This window comes from Microtus ochrogaster, linkage group LG8 (genome assembly GCF_000317375.1).
Source record: "Microtus ochrogaster isolate Prairie Vole_2 linkage group LG8, MicOch1.0, whole genome shotgun sequence".
NCBI lineage: Eukaryota > Metazoa > Chordata > Mammalia > Rodentia > Cricetidae > Microtus > Microtus ochrogaster.
In genome coordinates this window covers 11451435-11468473 of record NC_022033.1, presented here as the reverse complement: position 1 = coordinate 11468473, position 17039 = coordinate 11451435, and the positions used below count along the sequence as shown (strand labels likewise).

Here is a 17039-nt window from a genome sequence, read left to right as displayed (position 1 = left end):
CAACAACAAAATTAAATTACAAATGTCTATTTTTCTTGATACAGCAACGGCTGTCTCTTCTGGACACACAGAGTGGAACCATGTCACACAACTCATGATACGCTGATACAACAGTCTATGAGTACTGTGCTGGAGTCTCCACGAACACGGCTCATACAGTAATAGGAAACATCTCCGTGACAACACAGACAGAGCTGACTACAGGACAGTGTTACGGCAGGAAAACTGAACCCAAGTGTATGTCTGTGTGAAGACTCATAGGATAGTCCCTGGAAGGATACACAGGAAAATCGTTTATATCATTTGCTTAAGGAAGGGACTGGGGTGGTGGGAGCCAGGGACTTTTAAAAATATGAGCTGCTATTTCTTGAAAGGTAACACTAAAATTAATGAGCCAGAAAACTTAACATCTCAAACGAACAAAAACCTGATACCATGTAGCTTGGCCTGAAAAGACTGACACCACCCAGAATCCACACTGGGAAGGAAGGACATCACAGATGAGCGCGAACACTCCCATCTTCCTACATCCTTTAGAAAGAGACAGCTCTCTGCTGGGCCGTTACTCCCAGCACTAAGGAGGCAGAGGCAGGCGGATCTCTGTGCTTGAGGCCAGCCTGGTCTACAGAGTGAGTTCCACAACAGCCAGGGCTGCACAGAGAAACGCTATCTTTAAAAGCCAAAAAAACAGAGAGAGAGAAAGCTTTCTATTCTGCTTCATGAATTTTTTGTTTTGGGGACAGGGACGGAGTTCCAGCTGGCCTGGAACCTTATAGTGACAGGAAAGCCATAAAGTCCTAATTGCCTGTGGAGGCCCACAGAAGTGGATCCGCAGCCGTTTCCACCTTGAACTAAAGGTCAGACAGTTCAGATCGTCTGACCTAAGGTGTAGCTACAGGATGTCTTACATAGATACAGTGTGGTTACTTAATGTTTAGGGTATTGAGGAGGTAATTACATTTATTTGTTCTTTGTATCATGGTAAAGGAGCCCTTTACCTCCCTCCCCTTTCAAATTTGGATAGATAAGGACAGATTATTCACTGGATGCCCTCCCGATTCTATCTCTTGTCTATTTCTTTCCTCAATCCACACTCCCCTGCTCTGGAACGTGTACAGACCCGTGGGGCTGGACCCAACAGACGTCACCTCAACAGACCCAACAGTCCTCTCGCTTCTACCTCAAGTAGAATGCTGGGATTGCCAGGCCCACTTCATGAGTTGTTTTTTAAGCAGTCCTGGCTGTCCGGGAACTCACTATGCAGACTAGGTTAACAGAGACTGAACTCACAGGGAGCAACCTGTTTCTGCCTCCTGAGTGCTGGGATTAAAGTTGTGAGCTACCACACCTGGCCTCATTTTTTTTTTTTTTTTTAAATCATGAACTGCCTTTTCTTCATTACTACGTTAAAGTCCTGTCTCTGCTTCCTTGGCTAGTTCTGAACATGTTTTTGGGAAGTTAATTTAGCAGTCTTTGCATATCCATTAGCATAAATATGCTCAAACAATATTACATACAAGTCAGTGTATACAAGCACAGTCTTATGTTTGTTGTTAAATAAAAAATGTATACATAAACTCAGAAGTACAGATACAGGTCAAATGCATGGCTAAGCACAGCTACTACCCCAGAGCAGGATAGGAGTGCATGTGGGGGTCCTGTGTGAGTGCAGCAGAGAGGAGCCAGGACTCTCCATGTAAGCTACCCAAGTTCAAGTCCCAGTCCCAGGTCTGCTCACCTGTGTGATCTTCAAAACACCCCACGGTTCTTAAGAGGTAGTTTAACCGTTCTTTTACTTAGTTTTTCCACTGCAAGTTGATTTTATTTACCCAGTAGGGCTGTTATGATGATGAACTAACATACGTAAAAAGCAGGTCAAATGGTGCCTGGCACATCATGGTATGATAATCTATTCACTACTACTTAATTTAAAGCAGCATAAAGCCAACAAACTTTTGGAAGAGAATGCACCTCTCTCTGACCCCAGCAGTCTTCCTGCGATATTGAGATTCTGGTCCATCACTACGCTTGCCTATGGTCTCCACTGGGAGTTACTATGAGTGGCCATGTCATGAACAATATTCATTGCATTTCAGGGGAAATATTTCTATGAGGCATTCTAGAAACCTAGAGCAACATTTCCCTTGCCTGATGTTCCAGGCTCTACGAGCCTCTTACCTGTTCCAGGGGGTCCTTGAATGATAGCCAGCTCCCTTGTGAGAGCAAACTGTAAGGCTTCCATCTGGGAGTCATCCAGCTTCAGTGATTCTTTTGAGGGCCATTGGCCAAAGTCTAAGACATTAACTCTAGAATATCGCAAGACCTCAGCACCCCTCTGACGCTCCCCAATGGCTGAGGGGCTCTCCATTAGTTGGGTGAAATCATATCTGCCACCCATTAGCAAGTATCTTGGCTCCTTTACTTGGGAGTCACACTCCACAATGTTCCTCTGGAAGGGGACATCTTCCTCCTGTATCTCCTGTAGTCCTTCTAGGACATGTCTGTAAGCCTCAAAGTAGGCCGTTGTCTCTACCATGAGGAAGGAGTCTGAGGGATGGACGTCTGCGAGCAGTTGCTGGCTCTGCTCGTTGAAACACAGCTGGACAATCCCTCGGCAGAGATCTTCGTGCTCCCGGTTTGAAACAGTGGCAAAAAGAAACGTCTCAAAGTTGTCCTTGGACATGCACACTAACGACCCATATAGGAGTCGCTTGGAATTCTGCCACCGAACAAACTTCAATGGTTTTGTGTCAAACTGCACTTTGTACACAATGCCTGATGCTGAGCACATCGGGGTGATAATCCTAGCATCAAAGTAGATTCGGATGTCATCGAACTTCCTCTTCCTCAGACACTGGTCCTCGAAGCTTTGTAGAAGCTCCAAAATGCCTTCTCGAAGGGGTCTAACAAAATCCTCTCGCAGGAGGCGGAAGTGAGTGTCTAGGTAGACAGCGGTGCTCTCGTATTTCCCAGAAATGATGTTGGGGCGAAGGAAGGGCCTCTCATCCAAGTGTACTTCGTTGTAGGTGGGGTAGATGGGCATGGCCCGGTAGCTCTCAACCTGGCCTTCTGCCTCAGACTGCACTAGAGTATAGGTGTCCACTTTCAAAGTGCCCTCTCGTCTCTTTTCCTGCAGATGTTCAATGATGATCTGCACCTTTTCTAGATTCTTCTCGGTCTCCTCTTCTATGTCAACCCCAGAGGCTCTCAAAGCATTAAGAGAAGCTGGCAGGAGAGAAATGAGCATAGAAGTTTCTTGCACGGAGCTGGCGGGAAAGACACTGACGAGGTCCTGGAGGAGGGAGATGATGTTGCTTAGGTGTTCTGGATACTGGTTTCGAACGTCAGGGATGGGCTCAGTGATCATTCCCACCACATAAGCCGGCAGGCAGACTCTGAGGAACTTGGAGTTGTTCAAGATGCCCAGCACATGCAGGATGCTCTGACGGTCTATTTTGGAGCTGCAAGCCTTTCGGAGAACTTGGCAGATCAGCTGAAGGAAGCTGGGTTTCATGGAAGAATAAGAAAGCAGCTCCTTGAGTCCTACACTTGTGGCAAGTGTGATGGCCACTTCAGAGGGCTCTTTCTGCAGGAGACTCTCCAGAAACTTGTAGCCAAGTCTCTTCGTCTGCTGTGGCTGCTCTGCAGGCTTCTGCTGTGGGGACCGCCACTGCTGGAAGTTGTCGCTGGACCATGGTGGTCTGTGGTTTCTACCCTCCTGGTTGTCATTTCTCCTCCTGGTATCATTCTGGCCTTGTCTCTGGTCTCTAGCTTCATCACTGGTGTGCCCCTCTTGGTTTCTTCTTCCCTGATGTGGGTTCCTGCCCATAGCCCTAAATCTCTCTTCCCTCAGTCTAAAAGGAACAGGAGGGTTGCTGGACCTGGGATGCCTTCCAGCATGGTTGGTTCCGCCTCGGAGTGCACTGGCTGCTGGGTTACTGGTTTGATTTCTAGCTCTTGGTGGTAATTCTCCATCTATAGGGCCTAAACACAATGGGGATGTTGGGTTAAGCACCAAGTGAGGAAGTCCAGTAAAACAACAAAGAACATACTTCCATCCTCCAGAACAAACAAGCAGCTCAGATTTTGCTCGGAGAGATTTAGAAAATTTCTTGGCAAGGACTGAGAAATGGGTAGCACAGCAGTTAACAGCACCCACTGCTCTTCCCAAGTTCAGTTCCCAGCACCCATACCAGGTGGTACAAAACTACTGTAACTCCAGCTCCATGGGGATTCAATGCCTATGGCTTCTGCAAGACCCTGCACACAGGTAGTATACATAGCCCAGATAGACAGACAGACTCTGTGTATACTGAGCTAAAAAATAGTTAAGTCTTTGCTGTTGTTTTCTGAGACAGGGTCTCACTATTTAGCCCTGGCTGTCCTGGAACTCACTTTGTAGACCAGGCCAGCCTCGGACTCACAGAGATCCACCTACCTCTGCCTCCCAAGTGCTAGAATTAAAGCTGTGTACCACTCCACCCAGCTAAGTCTTCTTTTTTAAAGTTTCTTGTCAAATTGCATAATAAATAAAAAACTATAGAGCCAAGTGTGGTGGTTCATATGTGTTGTTCCCAGAGACTAAGACAGAAGGATCAGGAGTTCAAGGCCAACTTGGACAACCCAGTTTCTTAGAAGCTAGCTTAAGCTACATGGCAAGACTCTGGTAGAGGGGCTGGGGCTGTGGTGTATCGGCAGTGGTAGTACACTTGCCTTGAAGTCCTGAGTTCTATCCCAATGCTACAAGAAAAGATTATTACTATTGCAGTGTAGATTATGAAACAAGAGAGAAACTGAATGAGCACCTGCTGAGTGCTTGCTACATGTTAGAGCCTAAATGAAATATTTTACTTGGTGTCTCATGCCTAACTTTCCGAGGGTTCTAGTCTTTGGCCAGCAAAAAACAAGTCAGCACACAACAGTCAAAGAGCAGCTTAGCTTGACCACTTCCTCATTGTGGAACCTTGTATAATTTCTAGGTTTCTCATCATCTGACTGCTTTGGATAAAATGTTTATAAAATGTCAGATAAGGCTGGGCAGTGGTGGCTCACACCTTTAATCCCAGTCCTTGGCAGACACAGGCAGATCTCTGTGAGTTCGAGGCCAGTTTGGTCTACAAAGTAAGCCAGGGTTGTTACACCAAGAAACCATGTCTCAAAAAGCCAAAAAGAAAAAAAAAATCAGGTAAGTACTGGAGTACTGGCTTAGTAATTAAGAGAACTGGCTGCTCTTCCTAAGGATTTGGGTTTGATTCCCAGTACCCACATGGCTGCTAACAACTGTCTATAACTCTAGTTCCAGGAGATCTGACACCCTCACAATGTATATCAATGCACATAAAATAAACAAATCTTAAAAATAATAAATAAAAGTAATTTAAAAATGTAAAGTAAATATTGCCAATGTATACCTCAATATTTCATGTAGATATAAACATGGGAAGTTTATTTGAACACATATATTAATTTAACATATATTATTTATTTAACATATATTATAAAATGCTTGGAGCTGTTCTTAGGACTGTCCTGTGGTTCCCGTGGCTGCTCTACAAGGACAACTGGAAACAGTGACGGAAACACTACCCGGCCTTTGCCAGCACAGGAAATGCAACTTGAATTAAAAAGAGGAAGACAGCACTCCCTCTTCCAAGATGTTTTTTATTTTAATGCCTAACCAACAGACTGTAGAGAAAATGAAGTACGCACATCCAGTTTCCTTATAGGAAAATGAAACTTAAACTTTGATTCAGGAAACTGAAAAGCGAAACTCCGAACTCCGGTTGTGTGTTACCAGCCACTCTTCCCCTCCCCCATCTATTGCTGTCCTCACAAAGGAAGCCAGAGAGGGAGGGTGGTGTCCCACAGTGCCCGGGGCCTGGGAGCCAGCACCCTATGCAGGGGGCTACCTTTGCTAGACAAACTCACAATCCCTCTTCTTTGCTCTAAGGCTGGTTCCAGAGATACTTACTTTAGCAGAGTGGTATGGAATTTACAAAATACTGTCTGTGCACAATTTCACAGCTAGTTAGGAAAGCTACAAATACATGCAATACTTAAGATGATGGACCATCTCACTATATCAGATGCAGAACACACTTAGCTATTTTTTTGTGGTTTTGTTTTTTGATACAGGGTCTCACTGTGTAATCCTGATTAGTCTGGAATTCACTACATAGAATAGACTGGCTTAAAATGCATACATAGAATTTGGTGCCTCTGACTCTCTACTGCTAAGATTAAAGAGATATACCACCATGCCTGGCTAGGTACTTTTTTTTTCTGAAACAAGGTCTAACCCAAGCTGGCCTTTAAATTTTTTAAAATATATAATTTATATATATATATATATATATATGGATGTTTTGTCCTACGTATGCCTATATGTGCATTAATTCTCATAAAATATTAATATTTAGAATATGATTAAAATAAGAAATAAGAGCATTATATTTATTAAGTTGGCATTAAATTAAAAAAAAAAAAAAGTCAAGGTCAGTGAGACATCTTAATAGATAAGGGCAGTCGCTACCAAGCCTGAAGATCTGAGTTTAGTTCTGAAGACCCACACGGCAGAAGGAAAAACTCTCTGACTTCCACAGGACGGGCACATATACACATAAACAAACAAATGTCATAAGTTACTGACTGGTTTGCTTTTAAATTTCCTAATGATGCTATTAGAGATTACAAAGTAGTTTTTAGTGACCCCAAGTTTCTACTGGACAGCCCTGTTGCAAACCAGGGATCATTGGGTTGTTTTCACATCCCATCACTTGTTTCCTCTCACCCTCACAGTGCCAGGGACCAAACAAGAGCCTTATGTGTAGCAGGGGGTGAGGCAAGCACTCTACCGCAGAGCTGAACCTCTCAACCCGGGTTTTTAAGACAAGGCTTCATTATGGAACTCTGGATGGCCTTGATCTCACTGTTCAGCTGGCCTCAATCCCTCAACATGGCAGGCCTCCCATTAGTACCCATTCACGGCTCTCAGAGGTAGGAAGTTTTACAGGTCATTTGTGCTGCAGCTAAGGTCTTGTTTGTTTGTCTGTTTGGTTTTTTTTTTTTTTTTTTTTTTTTGGTTTTTCGAGACAGGGTTTCTCTGTGGTTTTGGAGCCTGTCCTGGAACTAGCTCTTGTAGACCAGGCTGGTCTCGAACTCACAGAGATCCACCTGCCTCTGCCTCCCAAGTGCTGGGATTAAAGGCGTGTGCCATGTTTGTTTGGTTTGAAGACAGGGTTTCTCTGTAGCCCTGGCTGTCCTGATACTCTGTTGACCAGGCTAGCCTTGAACTCAGAGATTAGCCTATCTCGGTCTCCCGTGCCACTTCTGCCTGGTAAGATCCTTATTTGAAAAACACAGGCCATCCCAGGTGGGCTTTTCCTTTCCACTGGGTAGAACCCTGCTTACCTCTGTGGTTGGCAGGGGGATTCCTGGGCCTGGCTTCCAGATGTGGTCTTCTGTCTTCCATGTCTGAGCCACTGGATCCTTCTACATTCACCTGACTTGAAGTTATCTGTAACAGCACAGGCTGAGAGTTACCAGTGCCCTTCAAACACAGCAAATGCCTAAACACCGTGAAGCCAGCCTTTCTGCCTGTCCATGTTAATGATTTATTAACTAAGAGTAAGTTAGTAAATGTAGATTTTAATCATAGGCACAAACACTCATCCTTGTGGATTCCCAACCATGATATAAACTAAGTTCACAATTTAGGCGATTCCAAGAGATCCAAGTGTGCATTCCTGCGCTCTCCCTGTACCTGTTTATGGACAGAGTGTCATTAACTCCCAAGCTACTGTTTGGTTTGCCTTCAGCAAAGTTACTTAATCCACTGCTTAGGTTTCGTTTCCTTTCTTACAAAATGATTGCTGGGCAAAAAGGAGCGCGTGTTTGTCAATTCCAGACTCGATACTAGCCAGCTAGAGAGTGCACGCCCACCCTCTCATCTCAGCTCCTGGGAGGATCAGAAATTCAAAACCAGCCTCCACTGAATCTGAGTCCCACGTGGACTAGGAGACCCTGCTTCAACAAAGTACTAAAGTACCCACCACCCTACCTGGCATTCTTCCGACACAGCAGTCTATAAATTCCTGCTCCCTACAGCTTGGAAACAAGGGAGCTATTGGTGCTATTTCCTGGGGACCAGCCAGAAGTCAGCAGTTCTCACCCTTCTTCCTTCTCGATAATTTCTGACGCTGGGGGAGGAAGAAGCCCCTTCAGGGAACTTCTCAATATAACTCACGCATATCATGTGGGTGCAAGGGGGGGGGGGTGGCGGTGACTCAGTTCCCAGCAAAAGGATTTTTGAGACTGTCCTCACAGTTTTAAAATATTCATAGTTGGAAACTGTGAATAGATTTGGCATTGTATGAGAGGTAGCTTTTATTCTTATCTGAAAAAGAGTCTCTTTTCTTCCCGCTGGGAATATTTTTGTGGTGTGTCTTTTCTTCTCAGCTTACCAAACCCTGTTCTCTCACTGCAGGCTCAATGGTTAGTGTCTGGGAAGAAAAATTTCTTCTTCTTCATTTTGAAAAACACTAAAATAGAATGCCAGCAGTTTGGGAGTGTGGAAAAATGGAAGAATGAAGAAAAGTGCTAGAAAGGGAGGGGCACACAGAAGAGGGGACTGCTTTGTTTAGGGTTTTGAGGGGATTAAGGCAGGGAGAGCAGGAAGAAGATCCGCAATGGTTAAGCTGTTGCCAGGATAGAAATTAGGGAGCGGTAATTATGGGGTAAGATGAGAGAGGTGGAGCAAGAGGTGGCAGCTGGATTGTTTCAAGTCAGAGAAGTCACCACACCACTCATCCCTTAGCGCAAGCTGGAGAGATCTGGGGGCTTCAAGAAGTGGGCAGAGCTTAGGGCATTCTGCAGATGCTAATGAATGCAAAAGGAATGAAGCCAGAGGCAGCGGGTGGCTGTGGCAGAAGTGGGGACAGATAGGGATGAGAAACGGAGGTGGTGAGATCACCAGGATGGGGACTGTGGGGATGCGGTGGAGAGCTACTGCTGGTGAGTTCACGGGATGCTCAAGAAGTCTCCTAGGGGTGCCTGGGTGCTGAGATGAAGGGGCACTGGGGGGAACAGGGTGGTGACAGGTGAGCTGAAGGGGGGGAGGGTGGCAATGGCAGTGGCTAGGGACTCAGCAGGTGATGATGGGTGCTGGGGGAGGAGATAGAAACTCTTACAGAGCAGGGATTTAGGGGTAATGGAGCTGCTGATAACTGGTAATAATACTGAGGATTGAGGGGGATGGTGAAGCTAAGGAGGGGGAGCAGGACTCGGGGTGGTGAAGACAGTGGGAAAAAATTCTAGATGCTGAGGGTGCAATGAGAAAAAAGGACAGGTAATACAGGGATGATGAATAATTTAGGGAGCAGTCAGGGGCTCCGGAGGCTGTAGGGGAACTGAGGGGCAGTCAGGGACTCCCGGGCTACAGGAGAACTGAGGGGCAGTCAGGGACTCCCGGGCTACAGGAGAACTGAGGGGCAGTCAGGGACTCCCGGGCTACAGGAGAACTGAGGGGCAGTCAGGGACTCCCGGGCTACAGGAGAACTGAGGGGCAGTGAGGGACTCCCGGGCTATAGGAGAACTGAGGGGCAGTCAGGGACTCCCGGGCTATTAGGAGAACTCAGGAAGCAGACAGGACTCCGGGGGTTGTAGAGGAACTGAGGAAGCAGACAGGGACTTCAGGAGCTATAGGAGAACTGAGAGAGCAGATAAGGACTCCGGGGGTGATTGGGCGCTGAAGGAAGGGGACAGGGACTCTGGGGACTATAGAGGAACTTAGGGAAGGCGGCAGAGACTCCAGGGGCTACAGGGGAAGCGAAGGGAGCAGGGACCCTGGCGAGACTGTAGGGGGAATAGGGGGAAGGGGACAGGGACTCTCTGAGCTAAAAGGAAACTGAGGGAAGGGGACAGAGATTCCGGGGGTAATGGGGACGCTGAGCAGGGCAGACAGGCTTCAGGGCTAACCTGACACCGGCCCGAGGCAGAGTCGGGCACTGGTGATCGCGGCGCCGCAGGAGCAGGTGCGGGATGGGGCGGAGGCCACTCACCGGCTCTGGCGCGTCCTCCACCGGAGCAGCACTCAGCTCCGGGCCCTGGCAGGTCGCGGCCCCGCCCGACGCCGCGCACTTTCGGTTTCCAGTCCCCGCAGCCCCTGGGCGGGGCGAGGAGCCGGGTGGGCGGCCCGGAGGAGGAGGTGGAGGCCGCGCAGGACGAGGAGGCGGTGCCGCCGGCGCCAGCGAGAGGCCGGGCCGAGCTCGGAGGCGCCCCCGCCCTCGGGGCGGGCGGAAGGGCGGTGTCGCCTCAGCCCCCGCGGCGGCGGCTGGACCGGCTGCTGCTGTAGGCGCTGCAGACGGGAGGGCGCGGCGGGGGGCAGGCTGACTGCGCCCCGGGCAGCCGCAGGTCTCGGCTGGCCCCGGAGCAGGGGGGACGCGGCGGGCGGCTCGTGCGTGCCAAGCACGACATGGCGCGGAGGCTGAGCAGCCCCGGAGGCTCAGTGAGCATGGGGAGGGGCTAGACGCGGGAGAAACAACCATTAGAGAGTTGGGGCCGGGAAGCTCGGGACTCTATTTCCCAGAGGGCGTAGCGGCTGCGACCGGACGCGGCGCGCCTGAGGCCCAGTGCGCAGGCGCTTGCTTTGCCTTGGTCTATATAAGGAAGGTCGGCTGTCGTGTTCGTTCTTTCGTTCCTGAGATACTTCTTTTGCGTTGTTGTGCGTCATGTCTCGTCCTTGTTGGAGTAATGTTCAGCTGGTGAGTTGAGGCCCCACGGTACAATTTTCTGTTCTTCTTTTGCCAAGTTTATGCTGTGGTTGCTGTAATTGGCCGTAATCTCACGGTGTGACCTGTCTATCGCCAGCCCCAGCTTAACCTTTGGGGAAGTGATTTAGATGGAAAAGACGCCTTCTGGTTGGGCCTGAAAAGCACTTGGCTGGTGTAAATGATGACTTCGCTTTTTTCCCCGTCATATCGACAATGCTGATCTCTTAAACATTTTTGCCAGTTAATCCTGATACGCCAGCCCCAAAGGCCTTAGTCGGCTTTGTTCAGACCGAGGCAAAATGGCGATTGACGCCTATGTTTTGCAGGTTGGCATGGTTAAGCGGTGCAGAACACGGGTTGGAGGGAGAGGAGACGTCACCTTTGGGCTTCCAGGGAGATGAGACTCCGTCCATGATCTTCGACTTTCTAATTTCTTAAGGTGCGATTTGTCTTATGGTTTAATGTATGAAACACGTGCTTTTAAGAGCCTTTTTTTGGGCTGTGATACGGAATTCAAACGCAATGTTCAATGCTGGGAGTCATAGGTTTGGCCAGTGGGGATGGGCACGTGTCTTGCCTCTGAACTTTTCCTACTGGTAAATCCTAATGAATAGATAGATTTAAGAGAAACTTGTAGAATGCCTGTATTCAATTTACATTCCTTCTATACCTCCATTTCTAGGGGATGTAACCTGTGCGTGCAGATCCCTGCCCTAGTTGGTTTATTTTTTTGGTGACTTGAGTCAAATGAGAGATGCCTAAGGAAAGAGAATCTCGGTTGAGAGAATGATCCCGTGAAATTGGTCTGTAGGCAGGCCTGTGGCACATTTTCTTTGTATTGAGATTTTCTAAGAATGTTATAGCTTGAGTTCACGTGCCTGTAATTTCAATGGAGCATTTTTCAAAGTGGTGTGATCGTAATTCTCACCCAATCGGACAAGTGTCCCAGCACATGCTAGCTAAGTCACGGCACTCGGGAGGTAGGTAGGTCCAGGCCGATGACCAACTTGAGGCCACTGCTGTGTGTCTTAGTGGGACAACACAGATTATTTGCACGTGAACAGTGTACCATTCAGTTGTGCACTTAGGGTTAGTTAGGTTTATTGCTGCATTCAGTGGCCCTTGAGCGTGTTTCCCACCGGTATTGGGGAACAGCCAGCTTTCCTGAGGGACATTCTCGTGTAGATGAAAGATTCCAGGACAAGGCAATGGAGAAGGACGTTTCAGAAATTACAGACTTTGCATTTGCAACTGTCACTTGTAAGGGGGATCCTGTCCTACTGACTACCCACACGTGCAGGACTAGGCTCGGGTTTCCAGGCATGTATGATGACAGAACTTTTTTCCCCATCAGATCGACCATGTTGATCACATTCTTATAAGCCAGTTTGCCTGACATGCCTGTATGAGCAGCGCCTGCTACTGCTGCATCTCGTGGTCCAGGCAGCTGATTTGTTTTACCTGCATTTTGTCTCAGGTTTGCTGGTGGCTGGTAGGCATTGGATGGAGGATGAATTCTGGAGTGGGAAAGGACTGGTAAGTGGTTTACCCCTCCCCTGGGCATAGAAGCTCTAATTCGTCTTTCAGTACAGAGTTGTTTCTTTTGACATAAATTTGGCTGATGCAGCTGATGACATAACTTTTTTCCCCGTCAGATCGACCCTGTTGATCTTAAACTAATAGCCAGTTTTGTCTGATGCATTGGCCCTGGGAATAAGTTCTTGTTTTGGCCTTGAGCTGTTTCGTTTATGATAATGGCTTCATCTGTATACTTTATACAGGCCTGAGGTTGCCATGGATGCCAGTGTGTTCTGATCTTCCTTGATTTCAATGTCCTGAAACAGGTGAGATTTCGCTGTTGATGGTTTTGAACCAATTCTGGAGATGTTAATAGGTGTGTGAACTCTTCTTGGACATCTTGATGTTCTGGATGCTGTTGAGGTTCCCAGTGGAGTTTTTCTTTGGCCTTTTGAGCTCGCATTAAGGGTGCATTCATTCGTTTGAACGCCATGTTTGAAGGGGGAGGGTGTTTCAACAGAAATTTTGCCCCTGGTGTCTGACCTTAAATCATAAAAGATGCGGGCTTCAAGCAGATGCAGTTCATACCAGGCAAGACTATCAACCTTTTGTTTTCTGTTTTCTTTTTAGGTACTTCTAGAAAACAGATCAGCAGTTTCCGACTGGCCCAGTCCCATAAGGATTTTATACATTTGGTCCCAAGGGCTGTGTGTGACCCGAAAAGGACTTTACTTTTTAGGCTGGGATATGGCGTGGTATGCACTGCTATTGAAAATACTGAATGGTACAGACCTATCTGTAGAAATAAAAATCTGACCAGGTATCTGTTTGCATATTTGCTTCTGGGTGGGACCAGCAGCTGCTTCCTGTGAATATAACTTCAGTGTCTCCCAAGTGGGACAGTACCGTGGAGTTAGGTCTGGGGCAGGACACCTCTCCCCTCCCCTCCTGCTGGATCCTCAGGAACATAACAAGGACAACTCACCCTGTGCCTTCTTGGGTTCCTAACTAGAGCTTCAGAGGGAGTGAGAGGGGTCAACCCTAGGCTCTGCCTGCCTCAGGCTACTCTACCTGCCCCCCTGGGAATAAAGGAAGAAGCCACAACACCTGGTTTTTCTTTTTAGGATTTTGTGGAGGCTGCAGAGATAGCTCAGATTAAGAGCACTGACTGCCTTTCCTGAGGTCATGAGTTCAATTCCTAGCAACAACGTGGTGGCTCACAGCCATCTATGAGATCTGGTGCCCTCTTTGGCTTGCAGGCAGACATGTAGCCAGAACACTACAATAACATCTTAAAAAGATTTTCTTTTGGGGTGTGTGGGGAGCTTGTTTCAAGACAGGGTTTCTCTACACCAGGCTGTCGTGGAACTCTGAAGAGATTGCCTGCCTCTGGAGTGCTGGTATTAAAGGTGTGAACTACCAACCTCACCTGATGTTTTTTGTTTTTGTTTTTTTATAATTTGTGAGTATGTTTATATGTAGGTATGCTCACATGAGTGCAGCTGCCCACAGTTGCTGTTGGAGCCCCTAGAACTGGAGTAACGGGTGGTTGTGAACTGTCTAATGTGGATGCTGGGAACAGACTCAGGTCTGCCAGAGGAGTGCACACTCTTAACCACTGGGCCACTTTCATGGCCCCAATGATTCTCCTGTGGGACTCTGGTCATTTATTTCCCATGTGGCCCCTGCAGATACAGGGGTCCCTTGCTGTTTCCAGTTGCAAGCTTTGTACTGGCCTGTATCTTTCTGGAATTCTCTTCCGCGGGGCCATTTACTGTTTATACCTTAGAGGTAGGCAGGCATAAGATTTGAAACCCAGACTCAAATAGCTTCTGCCTGCTGCTTCCTGAGGCAACTTGCTGGTTGCTCCTGCCTGTTCATCTCCATCCTGATTTTTAATGCTTCCCCACAATGCAGGGAGTGTTGCCTGGAACTAGTTCTGTAGGTGTAGGTCAGGCTGGCTTCAAACTCACAGAGATCCACCTGCCTCCTGAGTACCAGGGTTGAATGCATGCACCACCCAGGTCCAAGACTTTTTTGGTTTTTTGAGACAGGGTTTCTCTGGTTTTGGAGCCTGTCCTGGAACTAGCTCTTGTAGACCAGGCTAGTCTCGAACTCACAGAGATCTGCCTGCCTTTGCCTCCTGAGTGCTGGGATTAAAGGCATGCGCCACCATTGCCCAGCTGGCCCAAGACATTTTTTAAAAAATTTTTTATTTTATGTGCATTCATGTTTTGCCTGCCTGCGCATCTGTGTGCAGGTGTCAGATCTGAAACTGGAGTTACAGGCATATGAGCTACCATGTAGGCGCTGGGAATGGAGCTGGGGTCCTCTCGGAAGAGCAGCCAGTGCTCTTAACCATTGAGCCTTCTCTCCAGTCCCAAACCCAAGACATTTTTGACAGATATCCAGTATTTTTTCATTTGCTGGATAACTTTTCTCAGGCCTACCTTCCAGGGTGCTGACCAGCCCCACTTTCGTGCTCTGCCTAGGAGTGCTGAGCTGGAATGTCAGCCTCTCAGAGAGGGAAGCGTCAGGCTTTACCCTAAACTGTACCCATTCACAGGCGGAGCCAGGCCAACACGTGGCGGGAACAGCCGGTGTTGCATCCTGGGTTGCAGAGCGCAGCCAAACAGTTGAGGAAAGGTCCCTTGTTCCTGACACTCTACACAGAAAGTCAGGATACTTTATTGTCCTCTGAGTTAAAAACAACAAAAAAAACAACAGCTTGTCTTTTTTTGTTTCTTTCGTTTTTTGAGATATGGTCTCCCATTGCCCAGGCTGACCCCCAGCTCAGTACCTTGTACTAAGGATGACCTTGACCTTCTGAGTCTTCTGCTTCTACTTCCCAAGTGCTGGGATTGCAGGCCTACGTCCCCACACCTGGCTTCTGTGGTGCTGGAGAACCCGGCACTTCCTGTCTACTAAGCAAGCACCAACTGAACCTGATTACTCACCTTGATGCTGCATCCCTAACATCCTGGGGGGTGGGGTGGGAGGGGTGTCACGCTGTCTGCACAACAAGGGTCAAACTAGGTTACCCTTGAGGTTTGTGTGGGCTGGTGGGAGGCCATTCCCTTAAAAGGCTCTTGGTGCTATTAGTGAGGACAGAGAGCAGTTACTAACTGAAGTAGGTTCCTCCCTCAGCCGCCAGGGAGCTAAGATTTAGGACAAGGTTAGGAGAAACCAAAGAGCACAGGTGGCCCACACTCCAACAGAAGCTCCATCTGTCCTCAGCTCCACGACACACTGGAGAGGACTGTTTACCTGAGCCTTGGACCTCAGCTTGTTCTGAAGTCATCCGGGAGCCACGTCTCAGCAGTCAGGCATGCATCCAGAGATGTCCACTCCTCTGCCCACGGACATGGATAGAGACAGACCCAGCAGGTTAATTACCCAGATGGAAGCTGACAGTGGAGGCCCTGCAGGGCAGAGATCAACAGCTCTATTCCTTTCTCGGCAAGCATCCAAGTTGGCCTGGAGTACAGAGCCAAGGTAGCTATCGGGAAGCCCTTGTTCTGAGGAAGCACATTTGCCATGATCTCAAGATGAAAAATCACTTCTGGAGACCACTGGCTCCAGTCCAGGAGGGGATTTTGTTTGGCAGAATGACCTGGTCAGGTTGCTGACGTGGCAGGCTTCCTGAGCGTTGGACTGAAGCCTGGGGACAGAAACTGTATACACTCTTAAGTGGAATGTGCTTGTTGGGCCTGTGAGGCTGTTCAGTGGTTAAGAGCTGCGGCTGGCCAAGCCTGCAAACCTGAATTCAATCCTCAGGGCCCACATGGTGGAAGGATGCCTCAATCTCCCATGAGTTATCGGCATGTTTGCTGTGCATCACCTCAGATACATAATGCAGTTTGCTGGGCGGTGGTGGCACACGCCTTTAACCCCAGCACTCGGGAAGCAGAGGCCAGCCTGATCTACCAGAGCTAGTTCCAGGACAGGCTCCAAAGCTACAGAGAAACCCTGTCTCGAAAAACCAAAACAAACAAACAATCAACAACAAAAATAATGCAATTTAACAATGAAAGAAAAGGTTGTAGACAACCTCACCCACCCCATAATGTATTTAGATCATATTCACCCTCCCTACCTGTATCCCCACTTGCCCCTCCCACTAACTCCTTTCCTCGTCTAAATCGCTCCATTATCTACTTTTGCGTCTTTTATGTGTGACCCATTGCGCCTCTAGTCTGTTTACAGGAAGGAACATGGGCACCTTGAGAATACTACATCATTGAAGGGATTACTGGCTGTGATGGTTAAATATTGGCAAGTTGACAGGATCTAGGTTCTCCTAGCAGGCAAGCCCCCAGGCATGCCTGTGAGAACTTGGCTAGATCAAGTTGACCTAACCGAAAGACCCATCCCACGGGCAGAGGTCACAGACTGAGTGAAAAAAAACAAAGGGAGCAGAACATGTTTTTTGCTTCCTGACTTCAGAGGCGATGTGGCCGGTGCATTCCGCCCTTTGTTGCGAAGATTCTCTGGCCACGGTGGGCTGTACCCTCGAACCGTGGTCCAAAAGTTATTTCTGTCACAACAAAGATACATGTAACTAACACATTGCCGTGATAGATGTTTGGAGATAAGACCCCTACCAGGCTGATGGGAGATGCCCCTCTCTGCTCTGCGAATCTCTTTTCAGGCCTTATCCTAAGCAGCTGTCCCTGTAGTAGCCAGAAAGGCTATAATGGGGACGTCTCAGGGATACCCACACACACCACAAATCCTTTTCTCCAGTCCCCG

At 48.1% G+C, this 17039-nt stretch overlaps 1 protein-coding gene, 1 long non-coding RNA gene and 3 other non-coding genes across 7 annotated transcripts in view; 4 read left to right on the top strand and 1 right to left on the bottom strand.

The window, feature by feature from the left end:
• Znfx1 (zinc finger NFX1-type containing 1) overlaps positions 1-10567 on the bottom strand; it is a 32164-nt gene extending 21597 nt beyond the window's left edge. The window contains exons 1-3 of one of the 2 annotated variants that reach the window (XM_005362864.2): positions 10059-10567; positions 7411-7516; positions 2179-3984 (exon numbers count right to left, since the gene is read on the bottom strand). In XM_005362864.2, coding sequence (XP_005362921.2) covers positions 2179-3984; positions 7411-7516; positions 10059-10544 — 2398 coding nt within the window. In that variant the 5' untranslated portion in view covers positions 10545-10567. Of the gene's footprint in view, positions 1-2178; positions 3985-7410; positions 7517-9975; positions 10039-10058 lie in introns of those variants that run through there. The other variant, XM_026787096.1, reaches the window with a different exon arrangement.
• LOC101992897 lies at positions 8875-13110 on the top strand. 2 transcript variants are annotated; one of them, XR_003378323.1, is made up of 5 exons: positions 8875-9012; positions 11096-11208; positions 12247-12305; positions 12551-12613; positions 12918-13110. It is a non-coding gene; the product is annotated as an uncharacterized LOC101992897 (long non-coding RNA). The 2 variants fall into 2 exon arrangements; XR_258704.2 differs by lacking the exon at positions 8875-9012 and adding an exon at positions 10526-10760.
• Positions 10938-11029, top strand: LOC113457867. The gene has a single exon (XR_003378355.1). It is a non-coding gene; the product is annotated as a small nucleolar SNORD12/SNORD106 (small nucleolar RNA).
• Positions 12086-12174, top strand: LOC113457868. Its single transcript, XR_003378356.1, has one exon. It is a non-coding gene; the product is annotated as a small nucleolar SNORD12/SNORD106 (small nucleolar RNA).
• On the top strand, positions 12387-12475 carry LOC113457866. Its single transcript, XR_003378354.1, has one exon. It is a non-coding gene; the product is annotated as a small nucleolar SNORD12/SNORD106 (small nucleolar RNA).
• Positions 13111-17039: the final 3929 nt, after the last annotated feature.